Genomic DNA, 24,223 nt, shown 5'->3' on the forward strand with positions numbered 1-24,223 from the left:
CTGGGCAAATCACTGAGCTTCAGTGTCCTCATCTATCCAATGAGGGGGCTAGACTAGATGGCTTCTAAGTGCCCTTCCAGCTCTGAATCTAGTAGCCTTTGAAAATAATCCCTAAAGGTCAGATTCAGAACTTGGGTGAATGGACAGGGCACCTGCTGCATACTGAGTGCCCCAGGATGCCCAGACTGAGAGAGGAGTCCCTGCTCTTAAGAAGCTAATGATCGTAGTAGGAGGGCCAGACAAACTGGGAGCTGATTATATATCACATAGGGTGGAGGGTATAAAATGACCTGATATAAAGGTCAACTTGAATTTTTCTGCAGAAAAACTCAGAGCATGACCTACTCCCACCATATACTGTCTTAGGTTGATGCTTATAAGAGCTCCTTGGGCAGCAAGCTAAGGAGAGAAGGAGAGGAATGGGAGTGGGGAGGGTTCTGCTGGGCTCAGGAGTGCTGTTCTGCTTAGATGTTGGAGGCCCAATAGAGCAATTGACCCCCATTTGGGAGAAGAGTTATTTAAACCTTAGAAGGTTATCATCTGTGTTATAATATGTGATACATATCTACTCACTTACAGTAAAACAGCACAGGAATGAGAGGGTAGTCAAAGTGGCTAAGAGTAAATTAGGTATAAATAGCAATAAATCTCTGATCAATCAGGGAAGGCTTCACAGAGGAGATGTGCTAAACAAGTCTTTGAAGATCAGAAAGAAATGAACAGAATAAATACTGACTGAAACAACCAAGATCCTCTGAGGGTGAGTTATTCCATTTCTCCCTACCCTTACCATTAGAGTGAGACCACAGTGGAGTGCGGATACATGGGATTGACTTTCTGGAGAAGGAAAGTCTTACCATCTTTCTTCCAGGTGATTTTGGGGAAGGGGATTCCCCAGCATTCACAGGACAGGCTGACAGGATGGCCCTCAGTCACTGCCAGGGTCCGGGGCTCCCACGAAGAGAATTCTGGGGGAACTGAGCCAAAACAAGAGGAGAACTTTATGCCCAGGGTCCCTTGGAGGTTGGGTGAGAATGGGGAGAGGCTGGAATAGAAAGAAGGTAGTGGTTCAACTCACAACCTAGCCAAGGTGAAACTCGCCCAGGCTTGTTACCTAGATAGGAGAGGGAGGGGAGGGAGGAGGAGTACAACTTCTGACCCCTCTAAAAGACCTCACCCCAGACATTGAGGTTGTAGTGTTTCTCAGAGCGGCCAGCTTTGTTCAGGACCTCACAGGTATAGCGGCCCACGTCCCGAATCTCAGCTCGTTCTACCTGACCACAGAGGGAAAGGCGCCACATCATTCCTGAGTCATCCTTAAGAAAAGGCTAATCCAGCCCAGCTGCCTTTTCCCATATCCCAACTTCAAAGCCACCCAAACAAATCTGAATTACTGGGTTTCAATTAAATTGATTGCAATTGCTTTTATGGGTCTGTCCTTTTATGTCTGCCTATACCAAGACTGCCTTAGCCTGTGGGCAATGAACAAGGAGGCAGGAGAACTGGGCTTTAATCCCACCTCATACTATGTGACATTACGTGACTCATCCTCTCTGAACCTTAATATCCTGATTTGTAAAATGAGGGGCTCAGGTCAGATGATCTCTCAAGGTCCTTTCTAGTTCTAACATTCTATGGCCTGTGTCCATGCTCTAGGTTCTAAAATTCCTTCAGGCTTTAATGTCTTGTGAGTCTGTAATAATAATAGCAACAACAGTAATAAGTCACACATATAGTGCTTCAAGATTTACAAAGTATTTTCTCACAATCCTATGAGATAGGCAGCATGATCATTACTATCCTTATTTTATAGATGAGGAACCTGAAGGTCACAGGTGAAGGTATTTGCTCATGGCAAATAACAGCTGGCAAACATTAGAGCCAAGATCTGACCCAAAGTCTAGTGTTCTTTCTATATACCACACGATCTTCTCTACAGGCAGAGGGCAGTGCCTGTGACTGGCTCTGCCTCCAGTCAAGCATGGGCCCACTGAACCAAGGGTTCATTTAATAACATGTTTTTGAGGCCACTCACCTGCAGGAGGGCCCCATCTGGAGAGAGGTGGACTCCTGGCCTGGGGTCAAGGGGTTGTCCATCCTTCCTCCAGCTCAGCACTGGAGGGGGCACAGCCTGGCCCTGGCACTCCAGGGTTACTGATTGGTTAACCACAGTGGACACATTCTGCTCTTCTCCCAGGATGCTTGGGGGCACTGGAGAGGACAAAGGCATGGCATCACCGTGGAGACTGACTCTTCCAGAGAGTACCCAGAATGACAGTCCTCACCCCTTAACACCCCTTCTCTCAATGCCACTCTCTTCTAGGAAAAGTCTTACTTGCTCCTGGGGTGGCTGGAAAGGAAAGGCATAACACGAGACAAGAAGAAGAGGAGCCTGGTTTTTGAGGGGCTCCTGGCAGCATTTAACCCCATAAGACCATCAACAGTTTCCAGGACACTCACAGCTTAAATTCTCTCTTTCCACCCCCCCCCAATCCCCATCCCATGCATCTCTTCAGGAAGTGAAACTTACTCAAACCCTCATTCCAAAGATCATACAGTCCCAGTGCCCTCTCCTCCATCCCCAAAGACACTTGGAACTCACAGTGGACCTGCAGGGTGACATCCCTCCGGTCCTCCCCGACGGCATTCACTGCCACACAGGAATATGTCCCTGAATCTGTGGCCCTGGAGCTTGCCAGGGTGAGGACATGGCCCCCAGGGAAGATCTGCCCTCCAAAAGAATCAGTATTAGCTACGGCTACCCACTCACTCAGGAAGATGAAATTGCCAAGTTTAGACACAAGATGGCAAAGTTACTCTTCACATAGATCTTCCCTGGTCTCCCTCCTAGCTCTGCCTAACAGCTGAGAGATTATCTGAGAGAATGGAAGGTTCCCTGCAAACACACAGCACTGTTGGCAAACCTACATCCACCCCTCCGTCTCTCTGCTCTTAAATGACAACCACCTGGCAGCAGGCAATTATCTTGAGCCCAAGATATGGCTCTCACTCAAAAAAATCTCAGTGTCCCCTCCATCCCCTCTGTCACTCCCTGTGTAACCTCGGGCAAGTCCCTTAAAGCCTCTAGATCTTATTTTCCTCATCTGTGAAAGGAGGGGGTTTGACTTAAGATCCCTTCTAGTTCTCAGTTTTTGATTCTGTGATCCAAAATCCCAGAGTTTGAGAATTAGAAGGCGCTTCAGTGGTCATCTACTACAACCTAGACACAAAAGGAAACTCTTCTATGGCATACCCGCAAGTCGTCATCCAGTATCTGCTTGAAGACCTCTAAGGGGAACCCATCACCTCTAAAGTTTTCTGTCCCATATTCCTTAGCAAACCACAGGATGCCTTAAACCCACCTCCCTTACTCCCTAGAAATGAAGATCCCACTGGCTTGGTGTCTCCTATCTGAGAGGGAGGGGTATCTCTAGCTGTGAGCTGTGAGACCTTAACTCTTTGTCCCAATTGCACAGACCTGGAGGCCGGAGGTCCCTGTGGCTGACACAGGGTTGCCATCTTTCAGCCACATCAGTGTGGGGTTGGGGGCTCCAGTGGCATTACACATCAGCCTCACTGGCTCGTTCAAGAGCACAGGACCAGGGAGACTGGGAGCCAATGTGATTCGAGGAGGCACTGCAAAGCAAAAGACACAGACTGAGCTCCTTACAATGGGGGTGGGGGGTAGAGGCCACAGGAGAAGGGGAAAAGCCCTGGGCCTGTGTGTGAAGGACCTGCCGTTGAATGGATACAGAAAAATACCACTAATCTGACCTACCCCCACTAAAAGGCAGCATGATGAAGAGGAGAGACAGTTCAACTCCAGAAGACCTGGGTTCAAATCTTGCCTTAAATACTCACCAGCTACAAGTCATTTAATCTTTCTGTATCTCAGTTTCCTTATCTGTAAAATTAGGAAGTTGTATTTGACAACTTCTTCCATCTCTAAATCTATAACCCTATGATCTCTGTGACTTTGTGCTGTTTCCAATGCTTAGGGTATCCTCCCTCATTCTATTTATTTACTGAAATTCTATTCATCTTTCATGCCATCTGCTCCATGAAGCCTCCCCTTGATTTCCTGGTTGATAATAACTTTCCCTTTTGAACTGAACATAATATTTTGTTTGGTAACCCTTTAATGTGCTTGTTGCATATAATTTTTATTACATTATAGTCTGAAATGGGTGCATTTAATATTTCTTTTATTCTGCATTTTTTAACTTTATTATTTATTTATTTTTAATGTTCTTTTCTTTTTAAACTGAGTTCCAAATTCTCTCCCTCCCTCCTATTCTCCCCCCACTCACTGAGAAGGCAAACAAAATGATATCAATTGTACATGTGAAATCATGCAAAATATATTTCCATATTAGTCATATCACCAAAAATAAAAAGCAAGAAAATTGTACTTTAATTTGTACTCAGAGCTCATCAATTGTCTCTCTGGAGATGGATAGTAATTTTTCATGTTGAATCCTTTGGAATTGTCTTGGATCATTGCATTGATCAGTGTAGCCACGTCTTTCACAGCCGATCATCATTACAACATTGCTTTTACTGTGCACAATGATCTCCCAATTCTTCTCACTTCACTTTGCATCAGTTCATGTAAGTATGGCCATATTGCTGTTTTTTAAACCACCCCCTTCATCATTTCTTATGGAACAGTACTACCATATCACAATCACATGCCACAACTTGTTCAGCCATACATCAATTGATGAGCATTCCTTTAATTTCCAATTCTTTGCCACCACAAAAAGGGCTGCTATAAATATTTTTGTACATATAGATCTTATTCCTTTTCCTTTGATCTCTCTGGGATATAGACCTAGTAGTGGTATTACTGGGTCTAAGGATATGCAGTTTTATAACCCTTTGGGCATAGTTCCAAATAGTTCTCCAAAATGGTTGGAACAGTTGATTAGTTTACCTATTTTCTCTCATCCCCTCCAGCATTTGTCATTTCTGATAGGTGTGAAGTGGTACTTCAGAGTTGTTTTAATTTGCATTTCTCTAATCAATTGTGATTTATAGCATTTTTCATACAATTATAGATTTCTTTGATTTCTTCTTTTGACAACTACCTGTTCATATCTTTTGACCATTTATCAGCTGGGGAATGGCTCTTATTTTTAGAAATTTGACTCATTTCCCTATATATTTGAGAAATGAGGCCTTTATCAGAGAAACTTGCTGTAAATTTTTTTATATTACTTTATTGTCTATAGTACCTTTCAGCAAAATATAGTTTCCCTGATTATCCCTTTTAATTAAGTCTATTTTTGCTTTTGCTTTGCCTGAGATCACGATTGTTATCCCTGCCTTTTTTACTTCAGTTAAAGCAAAATAGATTTTGCTCCAGCCCTTTATTTTAACTCTGTGTGTGTCTTTCTGTTTCAAGTGCATCTCTTGTTAATCTATTGTACTATCTATTTTCTTTTATGGGTGAGATCATCTCATTCACATTCACAGTTACGATTACCAAGTATGTACTTCCCTCCAGCCTATTTTCTTCTATTTTTTCTTCTTCTCTCTCTTTTTTAGCCCATTCTCTCCTCAAAAATCTGTTTTGCTTCTGATCACTGCCTCCTTTAATTCACCCTCCCTTTTTATCATCCCCTCCCTATCTCTTATCCCCTTCCTCACCTCTTTCCCTGCTGGGTAAAAAAGCTTTCTACACACCACTGTGTACATATATATTCTTCCCTCTTTGAACCAATTCCAATGTGAGTGAGATTCAATCAGTACCTGTCACTTCCTCATGTCTCCCTTTACTATAAAAACTCTTCCTTGCAGGCCTCTTTTATGTGTGAGAAAATTTCCTACATTTCACCTCTCATCTTGCTTCTCCTAGTGCATCTCTCTTTCTTACCCCTTATTTTTGAATTTGTGTTGGGATTTTACTTCCCTGCTTGCCTACAATCTCCACGAGGGTAGGGACCATATCATATAAACTCTGCATCTCCTCAGGACCTAGCACAGAGCTTTGTGCATATGAGGCATTTAATGATTGTTGGCTGTTATTACTAGCCAAGCAGACATTTGTTGCTTCACAAACTGATGAACAGATATACCTGGATTGAGTTGAAAGGTTTGGATGAGGTAGCTATAAGTAGAACTCAACAGGCATGGGCTCTCATAGGTAGTAAGGAAAACTTTAGTAAGTGGTGTCAAATTGAAATAAAAATGAGGGCATCCAAGCCACACATAAGAATCCCCACAGGCCACATATTGACTTAGAAAACTACATTTTAACATTATCTATATTTTGTTATATTTTTATTTATTTTTTAAAATATTTTCTAATTACATTTTGATCAGGTTCAGCCACACTTTGGAGTGTGTGGGGGTGGAGAGTTTGACACCTCTGATTTATACCATAGACAATTTGCCTCAAGCAAGGAATAGTCAGGAAGCTCAGTTCTTTAGGATAAGGCATAGAGCCTCTAGAGTAGCCCCTTGATCAAGGACACTGTCTCCTCTAAAGGGCTGTGTTTTTCCTAGAATCAAGAACTTCCCAAGTCAAGGCATCCTCTGCCACAAAGCCTCCTCACCATTAACCCGAAGGCCAAATTTCAGCTCACTGCTGCCAGCCACATTGGATGCCACACACCGGTAACTTCCTGCATCTGAGAGCTGGGCACGCTTGATCCGAAGAACCCTCCCATCAGCTGACACCATCACGCCAGGCTTAGGAGAGATAGGCTGGCGGCCCCTGTACCATGATATTCCTGAGAAAGAGAGCAGCAAAAAAGTCCAGATCAGTCTTCTCAGGAGGTGGGCGGGCTGGTCAGAGAAATAGAGAGTAATTCTGAAGACAGAATTATTCCATAAATTCATGGATGGAAATGTACCTCTAGGAAGGATGACATACATGGAAGAGAATTTGTAACCCAAGAAGAGGCAAGGTGATGTAGCAAGTAGAGTCCTGGACTTGGGTCTGAATCTTATCTTAAATACCTACAGGCTCTGGGACCTTAGGCGAATTACTTCACACAGAGGGGCTTCACTTTCTTCATCTGTTAAATAAGAGGGTGCTGGCCTCTAAGATCCCTTCTAGTGTTAATTAGTGATCCTATAAACAGTAGATATCCTGAACTGCATGGACCCATGGAAATAAAAATTCACATTTCTATAGTGCTTTATCTAACCCCATGAGTATATCAACTCATGGCATGCCACATTCTTCCAAGTATGGAAGTATGTCTTTGATGGGACCACCAGGGACAATTTGGGCAAGGCCATAGTTGGCATCAAACTGATAAATTAGGGACATACCCTCCCAATCCCCAAGCTTCCTTCAATAGCCTGTCGTGGATGAATCAATCTTCAAGAATTTATCTAAAGCTTCTTTGAGTCTTTATATTTTCAGCCAATACCACCTTTCTGGGTAAAAAATTCCAAAGGACATCCCATCGGTCCTAAATATAGCTCTCTGTGGCTTCATCAGGATTCCTTGGCTTCTATCCTCAGGATTAACTCCTGGTTTCTGCATCTCTACCTTCATCCCACATCTTTTTCTCTAACTTTCCTACTACTAGTCTGCATAACAAAACCAATAAAATGAGGGTACAAGAAGGTCACGTAGTCTAGTCCTCAACGCTAGGACAGGCCCTCATCGACCCACATCTCAGAATGGAGACATCTCAGATTTGGGCTTAAGGTCCTAAGTCATTTCAATGTGCCAGGATGCATTTTCTGATGCACTCTCACCTTAACTAAAGAGAGGTTAAAGTTCACCAGGGTTCAAAGGATCATAGATTTCAAGCTAGATGAGACCTCAGAGACCACCCAGTCCAGCACCCTCACTTTGGAGACGATAAGCTACGTTAGCTTGGGCAGCTAGGTAGCACAGTGGATAGAGTGCTAGTCCTGGAGTCAGGAAGACCTGAGTTCAAATCCAGCTTCACATATTTAATGGCTGTGTGACCCTGGGCAAGTCACTTAACCCTGTTTGCCTCAGTTTGCCTCATCTATAAAATGAGCTAGAGAAGGTAATGGCAAACCACTCCAGCACCTTTGCCAAGAAAACCCCAAATGGAGCCACACAGAGTCAGACACAACTGAAACGAAGGAACAACAACAAACCTAGGGCCCAGAGAAGTTAGGTGATTGCCCAAAATCACACAGCTTGTAGGGAGCAAAACCAGGATTAAACCCCAGGTCTTCTAACAGCACATCCATCACTCAACACTGTGCCACATCGCTTTTCATTTTATGGAATGCAAAGGAATCTCATAGAGCAGGCAGGAAGATGCAGCTAATGAGGACATGGGGTTGCCTGGGCAAGGAATTCAGAAAAGGTTGTCTTACTGGGAGTAGGGACTCCTGATGCCAGGCACTCCAAGGATGCTGAGGTATTCTCCAGCACGGCCTTATTTACTAGGCCTGGCTCAATGTTGGGGGGCACTAGGAAAAGATAAGGTGAGAACCCCACCCAGCCAAGCATAGGCACTATTTCTCAGTCCCCCTACCCATGCACACCCGTGGCCCACTCCAGACTCCCATTAACCCCAGGAACCCAGGATTTCCCAAGACCTCCCTTGGGTTAGTTGGCTTCTTGCCCAGAGGTCAGCGGCAGGGAGTGAAGCTCCCTACTCCCTAGTTCCTCACCCAACACCTTCAGCAACACATCCCTCTTGGCTTCTCCAGCCAGGTTGGTAGCCATGCAGGTATAGATGCCTTCATCCCTCAGATCTACTTTCTCAATCTAAAAGAAAAAATAGACTGGGAGGGGGCACTTCCCTCTGTGGCCATCCCTGACAATGCCAGCTCAGCTTGGCTCTTCTGTGACCCAGTCTAGGGGGATAGTGCCTGTGTGGGGCCAGGCTCTGTGCTGGTGCAGCCGGTCAGGAGGCAGAAGCTGAGATCTGATGAGTTATTCTCTACCCCGGAGTCAGCTCCATCCTGACTCCCAAGAGCCTGCCCTGAACAACAATCCCCACGGGAGGGAGCCAGATAGGTGTGAGTTATACAATGAAACACAAGAGCATAGTGCTGAGATAAAGAGCTAGAAGGAACCTCAGAGACCAGTCTACCCCAGCCTTTTTTTTTAAACAGATGAGAAATATGAAGCCCAGAGAGGTTAAGAAATTGGCCCAAGGTCACACAGCTATAATCACCAATGCTAGGATTTGAACCTAGGTCCTCCTACTCCACAGCCAGTGCTCTTTTAACTATACCACACTGATTTCCCATTCCCCAGCATGAGGCTAGGGCCATCCCATCCCACCCAAGATAGGTACACAAAGTGGCACTGCCCCCTGGCTGAAGTCACCTCCAACACCTGCTGTTCATTCCCTAGCCTCGGGCTTACTCAAGCCTCTCCATCCCACCAGTGGGTCTGAAGCAGGGCCAGGAGCCCAGATAGCTACTCTAAGCCTCCTTGGCATCTGAGATGCCCAGCCTCAGGAACCCTGGAGCCTACCTGCAAGCTGCCCCCCGTGGTCACCAGAGAAGCCCCATTCTTCCACCAGCTGAGGCTTGGCACAGGCATCCCGGCTGCCACACACTGGATCCTCACTGGCTGGAGAAAAGGGGCTGTGAGGTTCTCACCCTGGAGGATGGTCACTGATGGATGCTCTGCACCAGGAAGAGAGAAGACAAAGGCAAAAGTTCAGAGAGGCACTGGAGGGGGCGCAGTCACCCAGAGACCCTGCCCTGGGTGGACCCACAGTCCTCCCTGCTCAACTTATCGTCCCACTCCCCACGGCAGCCCTTCCAGACCTTTTCACTCCTCCTCAAACTTCCCATGGCTCCTCTTCCTCCCGACCTCACAATGGAGAACTTTGCCTCATTTTACAGAAAAAAGAAATTGGAGCCATTTGCCATGCTGTCCCTCTTCTCCCCTCTTCCTCATCTCCCTTCACTCAGATGCCTTCTGCCAATCTCTCCTCCTTCATCCCTGTCTCATATGATGAGGTGGCCTTACTCCTTACCAAAGCTATCCCCTGTACCTGCTCACGTGATCTCATCCCATCTCATCTCTTCCACCAGACTATCCCTTTGGTCATTCCTACTCTCTCGTTTATCTCTCCCTTTCTACTGGCCCATTCTCTACTGCCTAGAAACATGCCCACATATCCCTCATTCTGAAAAAAAAAAAAAAAACACCTCCTCCATCTCCACTAAGTATCCTCCTACATCTCTTCTCCTCTTGTGGCTAAAGTCCTTGAAAAGGCTTCTTACAATAGGTGCCTCCATTTCCTCTCCTCTCACTTTCTTACAATCAGCCTTCTGACTTTATCATTCCACACAAACTGCTCTCTCCAAAGTTACTACTGCCAAATCCAATGGCCTTTTCTCAAACCTCGTTCTCCTTGACCTCTCTGCAGACTTTGACATGGTTATCCCCCTCTCCTCCTTGATATCCTCTTCACTCTGGGTTTTCAGGACTTCACTCTCCCTGTGTCTCCTCCTACCTATCTGACCGCTCCTCTGCTTCTTTTGCTGGATCTTCATCCAGATTAGAATCTCTAACCCCATAGATGTCTCTCAAGGATGAAGTCCTGGGCCCTCTTCTTTTTCTCTTCTATATTACTTCACTTGGTGATTTTATCCACTCCCAATGGATTTAGTTACCATCTCTATGCTACTGATTTTCACATAGGGATACCCAACCTGCCCCAAATTGTCTGCTGATGTCCATTCTTGCATCTCCAACTGTCTTTCAGACATCTCAAACCAGATGTTCAGTAGACATCTGTGAGCCCCCCCAAACCATTTTGAACCCCCAAGACCTGAAAAAGGCCTAAAACCTGGATTGGCCAATCAGGAGAAAGACATTTAGGCCCACTCTGAGCTTAAACTACCATAATGTTTTACATGCTGTGGCATAACAGACATGCTTTGCTTTGCTCTCTGAATGAACCCAAAATGCCCCTTCCTGTGTCAGCAACTATAAGGCCAGATGATGCTGATCAGGAGTATTCTTCTGTTTATGACTGTCTAGGACACAGCACCTTGAACCAGACACTGTCTTGAATAATGAAACTTTTTCTTATTTTGGTATTTTATGGATGCATGTTATACTACGTTATTCTATATATATAGTCATGTTAGTGATAGAATAACACAGACATCCTAGATCTATAATTTCAGTTGAAAACCTTGACATTCTCTCATCTTATTGTATTTCCAATCTATCCAATTAAGAAATCTCTTTCTCTTATTATGGTTAACACATATGGAGACTATAATTTTGGCCAACACAGGCATCCTGTGCAAGGAAGGGAGATGGGGTGAGAGGGAATTACTCTGAAGATATAAGGTCCCCTTTGTCTATCTATCCTGGGGCTCATTTTCCACAGTGAACTCCCGTGCATATCTCTATATGCATGTTCTACCAGCTTTGAGAGAAATAAACATTCACATGCAGCCTAATTTTGTTTGTCTTTCTTAGAACGCACTCAGTAATGACTGACAATCTTAAACTCAACATGTCCAAAACCAAACTCATTATTTCTCCCTAAACCTTCCCTATTATTGTGATGTTGAGACCATCCTCTCAGTACCTCAGGCTCACAACCTAGGTATCATCCAGCAGTCCTCACTATCTCTCACTCCCTATATCCAATCTGCCAAGGCCTCTTGATTTCACCTTACATCTGCAATATGCCCCCTTCTCTCCTCTGACATTGCCACTACCCTGGTGCATGGTCTCATCACCTCAAGCCTGGACTATTGCAATAACCTTCCAGTGATTGGCCTGCCTGCCTTCAATTCAGCCACCAAAGTGATTTTCCTAAAACGCAAGTCCCACCACTTCACACAGCCCTGCCTCCCTCCACTGGCAAGAAACTCTAATGGTTCCCTATCACTTCCAGGATCAAACACAAAATTCTCTTTATAGCCTAGCCCCCTTCTATCTTCCAGTCTTCTTACACTTCCTGCCTTGTTCTCTTCAATCCAGCAACAGTTGCCTACTTGCTGTTCCGTGAACAAGACACTCTGACTTCCAAACCCAGGCATTTTCTCTGGAATGCGCTCCCTTCTCATCTCTCCACCAACTGACCTCCCTAGCTTCCTTTAGGTCCCAACTAAAATTCCATCTTCTACAGGAAGCCTTTCCCAACCCCTCTTAATTCTAGTGCCCTCCCTCTGCTAATTATTTCCTATTTATCCTGTACATAGCTTATTTGTACCTATTTGTCTCCTCAATTAGACTATAAGCTCTTTGAGGGTAGGGACTGTCTTTAGCCTCTTTTTGTATCCCCAGCACTTAGCTCAGTGCCCAGTACATAGGACACACTTAAAAAGTGTTTACTGACTGACTCATGCTTCTAAAAGATTTTTAAGGTTTCCAAAGCAACTTCTTCACAGTAGCCCTGGGAGACAGTTAATATACATATTTTATTCCCATTATCCTGACTCTGTCCTGCTCAGTACACTACACTATGATAGAGAAGAAAAGCACTAGCCTGAAAGTCAGGAGACCTCAATCCTTCTAGTGGCTCCCTGCCTCTCCCCACCCCCCATCTCACTGGATGCTCTGGGGCAAGTCATTTTTTTCTCTGTGCATCAGTTTCATTTGCAAAGTGGGAGTGTTCATAGGAGTATTATAAAGATTAAATGAAACAATGAAAAGGACTCTGAGGTGCTGGAGGAGCACCAGGGATGAGTCTTTTCTTTCCTGAAATCAGTACAGACTAAACCCTTTAAACCCATTCTTTATTTATGGAAAGATAGTCCAAAAACATCTCCCTCAGAACTATCTACCCCATTCCATTCCCTGGGCTGGCCCTCAATGAAATGGATCACCAGGAGGGTGACCAAACAACCCCTACCTTGGCCCCCATGGCAGGTAGGGCCAAGACACATCCATGAGTCTCCGGTGGAGCGCCCCCATCTCTCTCCCACCAGGCCTCTCTGGTCTCTCATTCAGAGACTGAAACAGCCCCCATGCTCACCATGTACCAACACCTCCACCTCAGCCCCAGCGGTGCCAGCCTCGTTGATGGCCTGGCAGGCGAAGAGCCCACTGTGGTGTGGCTCCACGTGGTCAATCCGTAGCATGGCCCCATCTGTGGACACGTCCACACCAGCAAACTCTCCCGCAGGCCGACCACTCCGCAGCCATCTGAGAATCCATGTTTCAGAGTGGGAGGGTGAGGAGCAGGAAGTAAAAACAATAACTAGCATTTATATAGGGAGGTAAGGTTTGCAAAATACTTTATATGTTATGTTATTTGATCCTCACTGTGAGGGAGGTCCTGTTAATCTCCCCATTTTACAGATAAGGAAACAGAGGCAGAGAAAGGTTAAGGGACTTGCCCAGAGTCATACAACTAATAAGTATCTGAAGTGAGATTTGAACTCAGGTCCTCCTGATTCCAGAGCCAATACTCTAACCATTGTGCCACCTAATTGGAACAGCAGAGGAGCATCTTGGTACCCTTGGTACCCTACTAGGCAGTCAGGACCCAAGGCCCCTTGGGTAAACTTTCAGGGTTTCATCCTCCAGTATAATTTGGTTACTGGCCAGTTCTCTGCCTCCCTTCTTGCTTTGACCAGGGGTAACCATTAGGCCCTTCCCAACCTCATGGCATAGGGGAACACAGAGATAGCTCTCCGTGGAGACTCCTCAGCTCTGTACCTGCTGAGTCCAGGAGGGCAATCTTAGGGAAAATACATCCCTGACACTCAGGAGGTACAAATTCCCTTCCATTTGCAACGTGTCACCCCCCATACATACTGTACAATTGGAGTCGGGGAGCCTGTGGCCTGACAGGGAAGCTCCAAGGAGTGTCCCTTGACAGTAGTCACCTGTCCTGAGCCTTCTCCTACCAGAAGCTGAGGGGGTACTGGGGACAAGACATACAGTCAGGTGAATGGTGTCAGCTGACCCCTCCCTCCCACCCCCCAGTCACTTCCTATCGGCCGTTCTGTAGCTTAGAGGTGTCAAACACCAGGTGGCCACAAGACTCCAAGTGTGGCCAGAACCAGATTAAAACATAATTGGAAAATATTTAACAAAATAAAAAAAGATTTAAAAAACAGAACATAGATAATGTTAATATGTGGTTTTCTAAGTCCACATGAGGCCAGCAGGGATCCTTATGTACTATTTAGTGGCTCCATTTCTATTTGCATTCGCTGCATAGTTTATTCTAAAGCATGCATCTCACCGTCCTTAAGGACAGGGGCACATCAACCACTCTGTGGTGAGGGTGAAACGTCACTGAACTGGGAGTCAGGAGACCCAAGTTGGGGTCCTGGTTCCAGAGCATGACCTTAGGCAAACACTTTACCTAAGTCTGAGTCTGAGTTAAATAGGGATAATAACATCCCTACTCATCATGGGTAGTGGATAGAGAGCTGGCCTCGGAATCAGGGAGCCCTGGATCCAAGTTCCATCTCTGACACATCTTGCCTTTGCGACCCTGAGAAAGTTCTCCAGGCACCTCTCTACAATCTGAAGTTACTGATCAGCATTGGTAGAGGGGGTTTCCTTGCTGGGAGTTCCCTAAACCAATGAAACCACAGGGCTGGACAAAAACAAAAACAAACCTACCACAGAGGAATGCTATGAAGACATTAAGATCCTTGCAAATAGGGCTTGTTTCATTCTTTGTACTTGTATCCTATGTGCACAGTGTCTGGCACAGAGGTATTAATAAATACCATTGATTGATCAAATGAAATACTGGCTAGGAAAATGTTTGGAGGAATAGAAAGTGTTGTGCATGTGTAAGAAATAAGGCCAATTCTCATCTCCCCTATTATATCCCCTGCACCCTCCCCAGCACACTCACAGAGTCCAGAACTCTGCAGGATGTATGCTAGGTACTTAACTAGCTCTTGTTGAATGAGTAAACAATAACCTTGCACTTATTTAACAATTTTCCCATAACTCTGTAAGATAGATAGTATTATTATTCCCATTACATTGATGAGGAAACCAAGACTCAGAGGGGGCAAGTGATTTGTCTAGGATTACAGATCTAATTGGAGCCAGGATTTGCACATGAGTCTCTTGACTTCAAGTGCAGTACTTTTTCTACTACATTATGCTTCTTGGAACAAATGAATGAGAATGAAGGAAAAAATGACAATTTGACAATGACAATCAATCAATTAATTAATCAATAACAATTAATCTGAGTTCCCTGTGGGTACTACCTGAGCATTCCCCAAGGTGGCACCTTCCCCAAAGGCCCCCGGTATCCCATAAAAGATCAGTGGGGATGGATGTCCTGATAACAATGATCTCAGTGTCCTGGACCCACACTCCAGCCCCCTGGGTGGAACCACTCACCTTGCACCTCCACCAGGTAATGGAGCATTGTCTCCCCAGCAAGGCTATTGGCCAAACAGCTATAGTGCCCTGAAGCTGCCTCTGTCACACTCTCCAGCCTCAGCACTCGTCCCCCCTCCTGGAGCCATGTCCCACTGCTCTCTGTCAATGGGTTCCCATCCTGGTGCCATGTGAGGGTGGGTGGTGGATGGCCACTCGCTGAGCACCCCAGGGCCAGGGGCCTCCCAGCCACTGCCTTTACCACCAGTGGGCCTCCATCAGCACCCTCAATGGTGGGTGGAACTGGAGAAGAAATGAGGGATTCACTGCAAGGAGGTTCTCAGAGCAAGAAAGAGGTATCTCATCCCCTTTCCCCTCTGGGGTCTTGGAATGTTAGGCAAGGGACCTTACATCTCTACCCGTGGACCAATCCATGGTTAGTGGAATAGGACTGCTCAGATCTGCTAATGTCAAGGATATCACTACTCATGCCCAGTCTTAAGGACAGAGAAAAAGCACATATCTGGGAAGGAAGAGAGGAGAGGGAAGAGAGGAGGTAAAGATGCCTAAATTCCTCACTCTGGCAGCAGGGAACCAATATTGGCAAAACCAAGAAGAGACAAAATTTAAATTCATTTTACTTCCAAAGAAGGACCTTGGAAGATCAAAGCAGAGCCAACCGGTCCTGCCCCGAGCATGCTGTGGGACCCTGGGAACAAGCTGAAGGCAGCTGACCTTGGAGCTGACGTCAATTTCCAGGGTCAGGGACGGCCCACAAAGACCCCAGCTTTCTTTAACAACGCCCTGTAGACTAGTCTGCCAGGAGCTCATCAGAATCTTTCTTGAGCCTAATGAATTTCCAGCCTATTCCACCTCTTAGAAAGAACGGGTTCTCTAAGTGTATTCCCCAGTGAGTGAAATAGGACACCTTACTCTTCCAAAGTTCACAGAGGGCCCCCAGGTCCACCCACATGGGTCCCTGTGGTCTGATCCCACTCCATCCCACAGACCCACAGCTGCTCCCCACAGAGCAAGCTCAGGGTGATGAGGGCACAAGGGGGTGACAGATACTGGAACCCCCGCTCTAGGCTGAGAAGATAGGCTTAGAGGGCCACGCCTCAGAGCAAACTTCCTGCTCCTGACTCTGGTCCTCCCTGCTCTTGCCCCTGCCCACCCTGCTTCCATTTTCTCTCCCCACCCTCCCTGGGAGTCAGCTCACCATAGACATTCAGCCTCACAGCTTTCTCAGTTATTCCTGCTGCATTGCCGGCCTGGCAGGTGTACAGCCCAGAGTCTGAGACCTGGGCCTTCCCCAGCTGTAAGTGCCGCCCCCCTTTGGCATAAGCCACCTGGGTGCCGGCATGGAGAGGGTCCCCATCTTTGAACCAGGTGATGGTAGGGGTGGGGACACCACGGGCATCACACTGAAGGCGGACCACATGGTCTTCCATGACGGCCACCTCGCCTGTCTCATTGGAGCCCCAGATGGTAGGGGGTGCTGAGAGGGGGACAGAGGGAGGCCCAGGTCATAGAGAGCTGTGACATGCACCTGGAGGGCAGCCAGGGCTGTTTGTTCTAGAGTGGCAGATTGATAGCAGTGCTAAGAGCCAAACAGGCATGGCAGATGTGACATGGGGGGGTGATGCCAACATAAGAAGCATGCCAAAGCAGTGACCAGGCCAACGTGCAACAAGATGCTGATGGGCTTCATTTTCCCTACCCCCCACTCCCCTCACTCCACTTGGGATGTAACCTATAGGCAACCACCCTCCAAGCCAGGGAAGGGCTAGCTTCCAGGACCTCTTACCAGTGTGGCCTGAGGGGCTAGTCCCTGGCCCCGAAGCAGGTGCCCAACACCAAGTGGTATGATTTCTGCGCTATGCCACTCGTGATGGGGGTAGATAAGAAAGTGGCAAAGATACTTACTATGAATGCTGAGCTGGAAATCCTTGGCCTGCTGGCCAGCTGGGCTGAAGGCCACACACTGATAATGACCCTCATCCCCCAGGTGGCTGTTGGGGATCCTGATAACCTGCCCATCCTCTAGGAGCTGAATATGAGGGTCGCCTTGGGGTACAGGCCTAGGGAAAGCATCAGTGGAAGACAATATTGAGGCCCAGGAACAAGGTAGAGAAAGAGGCTGGACAAGAATCACAGAATCACAGATTTTGAGCTGAAAAGGAGTTTAGAGTTCATCTGGTCCCAAACACCTCATTTTACAGATAAGCAATCAGAAACCCACAAAGGTTAGTAATAACTGGTCATATTGGTACTAAGTAGAAGAGAAGGGATTTGAACCTGGGTCCTCTGATTCCAAATCTACTGCTCTTTCTGCTAAGGAGACTGACACCTAAGCCCTGGGCTGAAGTCCAGGAAGTTAGAGGATTAGACATCTCCCCCATCAGTGGTGAGCAATAGGTCTGTCATTACCTATTAGATTAAGTTCAGACTCCTGGGCCTGACATTTAGAAACCCCTTTGCAACTTGGCCCAAGCATGACCTTCTAGACTCCTCACCCAGTGTTCCCCTAAACCCACTGCCAAATATGCTTTGCACTTTCCTGCCTCTGTGTTCCCTACTACCTGGAGTGCCCACCTCTTCCTCTTCCTCTTCTCCCCTGTCCAAATTCTATTCAAGGCCTTCAAGGACCAGTTACAAATCCTACTTGCTCAATGAAATCTTCTTTGATTACCCCAGCCCACAGGCATCTTTCTTTCCTCTGAAACCTTCTTGTAGAATTTACCTTTGGTACCAGTCACTTGACCCTTAAGCAAACACTGTCTTGCACAGTTTCTTAACTGTTTTATAGGAGAGAGCCCTCTCTCACCACTAAGCAGAATCTTTGTGCTCAGGTTTCCAGCAGAAGATATTATTAGGGACACACTCTATGCAAAGGCTTGTTGAATGATTCACCAAGAGTGAGGGAACATTTGGTCTAATGCACCTTAAGCAGAGAGTGGGGCTGCAGCAGGGCATTTTCGGAACCTCAGGATGGATGGAACATGCCAAGTATCTAACACGGTCTCAATTTTCTTCTCAGAATCACCCCTGACCATCTTCACCACACCCCAGGTCACCACACTGACAATCTGGGAAGTTCCCATCAGACTCTGCATCCAACAGCCAAATGTGGATGTCAGACCCACACTAGAGAAGGCATCAGGAGGAGAGAACATTGAGGCCCACATATCAAACAGACCTTCTAAGAGGAAAGCACGGGGCTAAGCCTGCCACCTGCAGACTCCCCTAGGCTTCAGAGGGCTTCCTAGGCTTCAGAGAGAGCTTAGAATGTGGAGCAGTGTAAAGCATACTGAGTCAGGACTCTGAGTCACTTACTGCCCATCCTTGGTCCATTCCACCTGGGGCAGGGGCACCCCTGAAGTACGGCACTGCAGCTCTACCTCCAGGCCAGCCAGACTTGACACCTCCTGAGCTGCTGTCCCTGCTCCATGGACTGAAGGTGGGACTGGGAAACAGAGGGAAAGGGAGGCAGTGACGTGGGAGGTAGGGTGGGGGTGAGGTGGGGGTAGGGATGAGGAGAATGGGCTGAGTCTCTTAGTCACTACCCATCAAGTTGAGGATAATGAGAGCGTACCTGCACCCCACCTGGGCCCAGAAAAAAAGGATGGAAAAGGCAGAGCTATGGGCATCCCCAAAGTCTCCCAGCATGGAGCTAAGGAGGCTGAGAGAGATCACTCACTCAGCACAAGGAGATTAACATCCTTCTGAGCCACCCCGGCTCGGTTCACAGCTTGGCAGGTATAGAGGCCCGAGTCACTCTTCTGGATTTGGGGGAAGTGGAGGGACTGAGCACCATCTGGGATGTGATGTCTGCTGTCCTCAGATGCCTGGGCAGGGACATTAAGGAGGACCTGAGACCCAAGAGAATGGCTGCACCCCATGCCATGATTTCAGGAACTCTTTTCTCATTGACCCTCATTCTGGCCTCACACCCCACCTCCTTCCCCCATCACTCTGGAGCCAGGCCCAGACCCTCTCCACCTGAGGCCCCTTGGTGCTAGGGAATACTCACTGGCTGACCATCCTTGTACCAGGTGATAGCAGGGGTAGGAAAGCCGCTCACATCACAGTCCAGAGTCAAGGGCTTGCCAGCCATGGCGGACACATTGACTCTCCGTTCATCTTCCCGGATGTGAGGGGGCACTGAGAAAGAGGAAGCGCAGGGCTAAGCCTTATAATGAGGGAATCTCTAGGGCTTCTTAGGTGTCATGGGATCTAGAGAGTGAGTAGACCTGAAGAGTATAGAACAGTAGAAATTTCTCTGGTCCAGATTCAAATCCTGATTCAGGAGATCATTAGTTGTGTGACTTTGAGAAAGTCAATCTCCCATTTGTAAAATGAGGCCATGAATGAGGTCACTTCATGCTCTAGGTCTACACTAAATAAGCTCCTTTGGTCTAATAGTTTCATTTTACAGATAAGGAAACTGAGGTTCAGAGAGGCCTAAGGTCCTCAAACTCCAAGTCCAGTATTCTTCTTACTGAGGTATTTCTATAACGGGCATCCCCTCTCTTTCCCTGCTTATTGTGTTTTATTTTTCAATTAAGCATTTATTTCCTCTCCTTCCTGCCACCTCCCAATTTAGAAGAAAAAAAGAAGAAAATCAAAACAATATGCAATCAAACAAAAGAAATTTCCACATTTGCTACATCCAAAAACGTGTGGCTCCTTCTGCATCTGAGCCCATCGTCTCTCTATGAGGAGGCAGCATCCCTCATCACTGGTTCTCTCGAATCATGGTTTACCACTGCATTGACCAGATTTCTCAAGTCTTTCAAAAGAGATTTTTTACAAATTAGAGTATAATTTGCTCTCCTGCTTCTACTCACTTCATCCTATATCAGTTCATACAGGTCTTCCCAGGTTTTTCTAATGGCCCCTTTTATCTTTCTCATAACACAATAGTATTCCATTAAATCCATACATCATAGTTTGGCCATTCTCCTACCTGATGGATGCTAAGAATGAATGTCTGGGAAGGAAAGAAGGAGAGGGCAGGGGAGGGAGTAAAGATGTTTATTATGCCCCTCACTCTGACCTGAACTGACTCTTACGGAACTCAACCTCTTATCTACCTTCCACTACTCTTGTCCAACCTAGGAGACTCATAGGATCATAGATTCAGAGCTGGAAGGGACCTTAGAGTCATCCTGTCCAATAATTTTACAGATAAGGAAACTGAGGCCCTGACAGGGTAAATGACTTGCCCAAGGTCACACAAATAATAAAGTGATCATCCTGAAGCACAAGTCTGATCATGTCATCGCCCTATTCAATCAATTCCAGTGGCTTCCTATCACCTCTAGGATCAAATAGAAAACCCTCATTTTGGCTTATAAAGCCCTTTATAACCTGGCCTCTTCCTACCTTTCCAGTTTTCTTATACCTCCCCTCCCCATATAGGTTATATCCTTCCACATTGCAGGGGTTAGGGGTGCACCCCCACACACATCCTGGAAAATCTGCATAAAAATTTTTGGCCCTCCCTTCATACCAGAGAAGAAACTGATTTTTTTTCTTTTTCTTTTAATGGGGTATGTACAGTACCTTATTGCAAAATTTGGGTTAAGTATTTGGTCATAGGCTCTGTGTCATCTGCCAGCCTTTGTGCCTTGTCTGTGGCCTCCACAAAACTCCCCAAAAAATTCCCATTTAATTTCTTATGCTGACCTGAGATATATTGAAACTGCGATGGGGAAAATTGCAATGTGGAAGGGCTAACTTTACTCTTCGATCCAGTGACACTGGCCTCCTGGCTATTCCCCAAACAAGACAGTCCATCCCTTGGCTCCCAGCATTCTCTCTGGCTGCCCTCCATGCCTGGAACACTCTTCCTCCTCATCTCCATCTCCTGGCTTCCTTTAAATCTCAATGAAAACCCCACTTCTGTAAGTTTTCTCAGTCCCCCTTAATGCTTCCTCCAAATTATCCTCCACATATCTTGTCTGTGCGTAGTTGTTTCTATGTCATCTCCCCAGTTATACTGGGGGGTCCTTGAGAGTAGCCACTGCTATTGCTTTTTCTTGTTTCTCCAGCACTTAGCACTGCACATGGTAGTTACTTAATAAACACTTGTCTGACTTAACTTGAATAGATGCAGGGTCAAGTTAGTAGAGGCAGGAGAATAATCTCCACAATGACTATACTAATTTAAAGAAAAACAGCATTAAAAAGTTATTGAAGTTAGAGGAACTGCAAAGATCACTTTCGAACCTGAGGAACAGATAATGAAATATACTTCTCCCCTCTTGGTAGAGAGGTGGAGAACTATGGGTGCACAGTGCTGCATACAGTCAGACAGAGATGTTTTATCAATTGGGTTTCACTGTTTTTCTTTGTTCCAAGGGAAGGACTAAACCAGGTAATGATTTCTTTTAAAAAAAAAAGCATCAGTGGAAGTTTTAAGATAATGTAATGGAATACTATTGTTCTATAAGAAGTGATGAGCAGGCAGATTTCAGAAAAACCTGTAAAGACTTGCAGGAACTGATGCTGAGCGAAATGAGCAGAACCAGAACCAGAAGAACGTACACAGTAACAGCAACATCGTACAATGATCAACTATGAATGACTTAGCTCTTTTTAGCAATACAATGATCCAAAGCAATTCCAAAAGACTCATGATGGAAAATGTAATCCACATCCATGGAGTCTGAATGCAGATTGAAGCATACTATTTTCACTTTTTTTTGTTTTTTCTTTCTCATGGTTTTTCTCTTTTGTTCTGATGCTTCTTTCACAACATGACTAATGTGGAAATATGTTTAACATGATTGTACATGTATAACTTACATCAGATTGCTTGCTATCTTGGGGAAGGGGGCAAAGGAGGGAGGGAGGGAGAAAAAATTGGAACTCAAAATCTTTTAAAAACGAATGTTGAAAACTATCTTCACACGTAATTGGAAAAAAAAATAAAATACTATTAAGTGCAAAAAAAAAAAGTTTTGAGATAAAATTTCAAAAATAAATCAAAATGACCTGAAGCTTTTACACACACTATCAGCCCATCCACCGCCTCAACAATCCAGGCAAAGGAAAGACTGTCTTTTCTCTGTACCAGACCCCCTAGGTTCTTCTTCTGTGCCCACCCTCCCTCTATGTCCTTTCACAGGTTCCCCTCTTACCATAAACCACCAGCTTGACTTTCCTTGACACTGAGCCGGCCTCATTGGTGGCCTGACACTCATAGTCTCCACTGTCCTGGGATGAGACTGAAGCAATGAACAGAGAGCTCTCGTTTAATACTGACAAGCCTGGATGGCTGCTCAGGGGCTCTGGGGCCAGACCCTTCCGCCAGACCACTCGGGGTTTTGGAGTCCCTAGGGTGACAGGGAGGGGAGAGAAAGGAGTCATCAGAATCTATTGCTCAGGCTGAGCCAGGCTTCTCAACGCCTCTACCACCCTCCGCAGCACTTAACACGTTGCTTGCACCCAGTAGGCATTTATTCGCTGGATTTGAAATGCCACCAAGCTTTTACTCATAGCTAATAGGATCATAGGATTTAGAATTGGAAGGAACCTTACAGCTCATTTAGTTCAACACCTTCATCATTTTGTAGATGAGAAATTGAGGCCCAGAAAAGGGGGAATAGCAAGCCCTGGCTCACACAGGTCATAGAGGGCAGAACCAGAATTGAGTCCAGTTCTTCTGAGTCCAAGTCCAAGATCATTTTGCCTTCTGGTCTTGATGCCATCCAGGCTTCGGGGCTCTAGTTGAAGTCCCACCTCCTCCCTGAACCCTTTCCTGTAGGGCTTCTTATTGGACCACTCATCTAGGACGTAACAGAAACCGTCCTGGAGGGGCAGCTAGGTGACACAGTGGATAGAGTACCGGCCCTGGATTCAGAAGGACCTGGGTTCAAATCCGACCTCAGACACATAAAACTTACTAGCTGTGTGACCCTGGGCAAGTCACTTAACCTCATTGCCTAACCAACAAAAAAGAAAAGAAAAGAAAAGAAACCGTCCTGTGGCAGTCTAACTTTTCAGAAGTACGCTGTGCTGTTTGAGTCCCCAGATAACTTGTAAACAGATAGGGATCATATTCTAAATATCTCCATGTCTTCCATATCACCTAGCACAGTGCCTGAAACACAGTAGGTGCTCAGGAAACACTTGCCAAAAGAACAAATGAATGAATTGAATCATGGTGCTTGCCATGGGGTATGGTAGTGAAGGGGAAAAGGAAGGAAATAAGCACTTCTTAAGTACCTACTATGTGCCCAGCACTGTACTAAGCACTTGATGAGTATTATCTCACTTGCCCTTCACAACAACCCATGGAGGTAGGTGCAATTATTATCCCTATTTTATAGTTGCATTTACTGAGGCCGGCAGAAGTTAAGTGACTTACCCAAGGCCACTCAGCTAGAAATTATCTGAGTTTGGATTGGGACTCAGGTCTTCCTGACTACAGTTCTAACCAAAGGCAGCCAAACTCTTGCTAATTTCTGAATCCCTCTGGCTGCTCCCCAGAATTCACAGCTCTGCACCAGCAGGCCCTAATCACATATTCACACACCATCATTTATGATCATTATTAATCATAAAGGCTCATATTAATTGTGAATGCTCATTAGTATTAACAATAGCCCAGGTTTCATCTATCATTTATCTCAGCAGCAATGGAAGTCTGTTCTTGGTAGACAATCTGACATTGTCCCCCAGTGTCCCTGGGAGGGACTACCTGGAGAGGAGAGGCAGTGACATACCCCATTCTGTGGAGGTAGGGGTAAGGGTTAGTTATGAAACTCTCTTCCCAGATCATCTCCCTGGCTTCTCTCTAAGCTGGCCTCACTTTACTAATGCCACCCCACACCATTCCCTTTCATTAAGGTCTGAACGTTTGTGCCTAGAACCCCAGACATTCAATTTAGAGCTACAAGAGAAGAACTTGAGAGAGGATCTAATTATAGAATCAAAGATTTAGGGCTGGACATCACCTAGCCAACCCCCTCA

The 24,223-nt window shown here is 46.0% G+C and overlaps 1 protein-coding gene across 1 annotated transcript in view; it reads right to left on the reverse strand.

Moving 5' to 3' along the window:
- The window catches only part of HMCN2 (hemicentin 2), a 177,385-nt gene that overhangs the window by 74,310 nt on the left and 78,852 nt on the right, over positions 1-24,223 (reverse strand). The window contains exons 27-44 of the mRNA XM_027869654.1: positions 22,390-22,584; positions 19,275-19,405; positions 18,942-19,089; positions 18,578-18,707; positions 17,168-17,322; positions 16,461-16,739; positions 15,263-15,544; positions 13,700-13,808; positions 12,915-13,084; positions 9,434-9,588; positions 8,620-8,716; positions 8,320-8,415; positions 6,561-6,737; positions 3,479-3,636; positions 2,603-2,726; positions 2,036-2,211; positions 1,178-1,274; positions 858-977 (exon numbers count right to left, since the gene is read on the reverse strand). Coding sequence (XP_027725455.1) covers positions 858-977; positions 1,178-1,274; positions 2,036-2,211; positions 2,603-2,726; positions 3,479-3,636; positions 6,561-6,737; positions 8,320-8,415; positions 8,620-8,716; positions 9,434-9,588; positions 12,915-13,084; positions 13,700-13,808; positions 15,263-15,544; positions 16,461-16,739; positions 17,168-17,322; positions 18,578-18,707; positions 18,942-19,089; positions 19,275-19,405; positions 22,390-22,584 — 2,799 coding nt within the window. The remainder of the gene's footprint in view (positions 1-857; positions 978-1,177; positions 1,275-2,035; positions 2,212-2,602; positions 2,727-3,478; positions 3,637-6,560; positions 6,738-8,319; positions 8,416-8,619; positions 8,717-9,433; positions 9,589-12,914; positions 13,085-13,699; positions 13,809-15,262; positions 15,545-16,460; positions 16,740-17,167; positions 17,323-18,577; positions 18,708-18,941; positions 19,090-19,274; positions 19,406-22,389; positions 22,585-24,223) is intronic.

This window comes from Vombatus ursinus, unplaced genomic scaffold (genome assembly GCF_900497805.2).
Source record: "Vombatus ursinus unplaced genomic scaffold, bare-nosed wombat genome assembly UNPS02014793.1, whole genome shotgun sequence".
Classification (NCBI taxonomy): Eukaryota; Metazoa; Chordata; class Mammalia; order Diprotodontia; family Vombatidae; genus Vombatus; species Vombatus ursinus.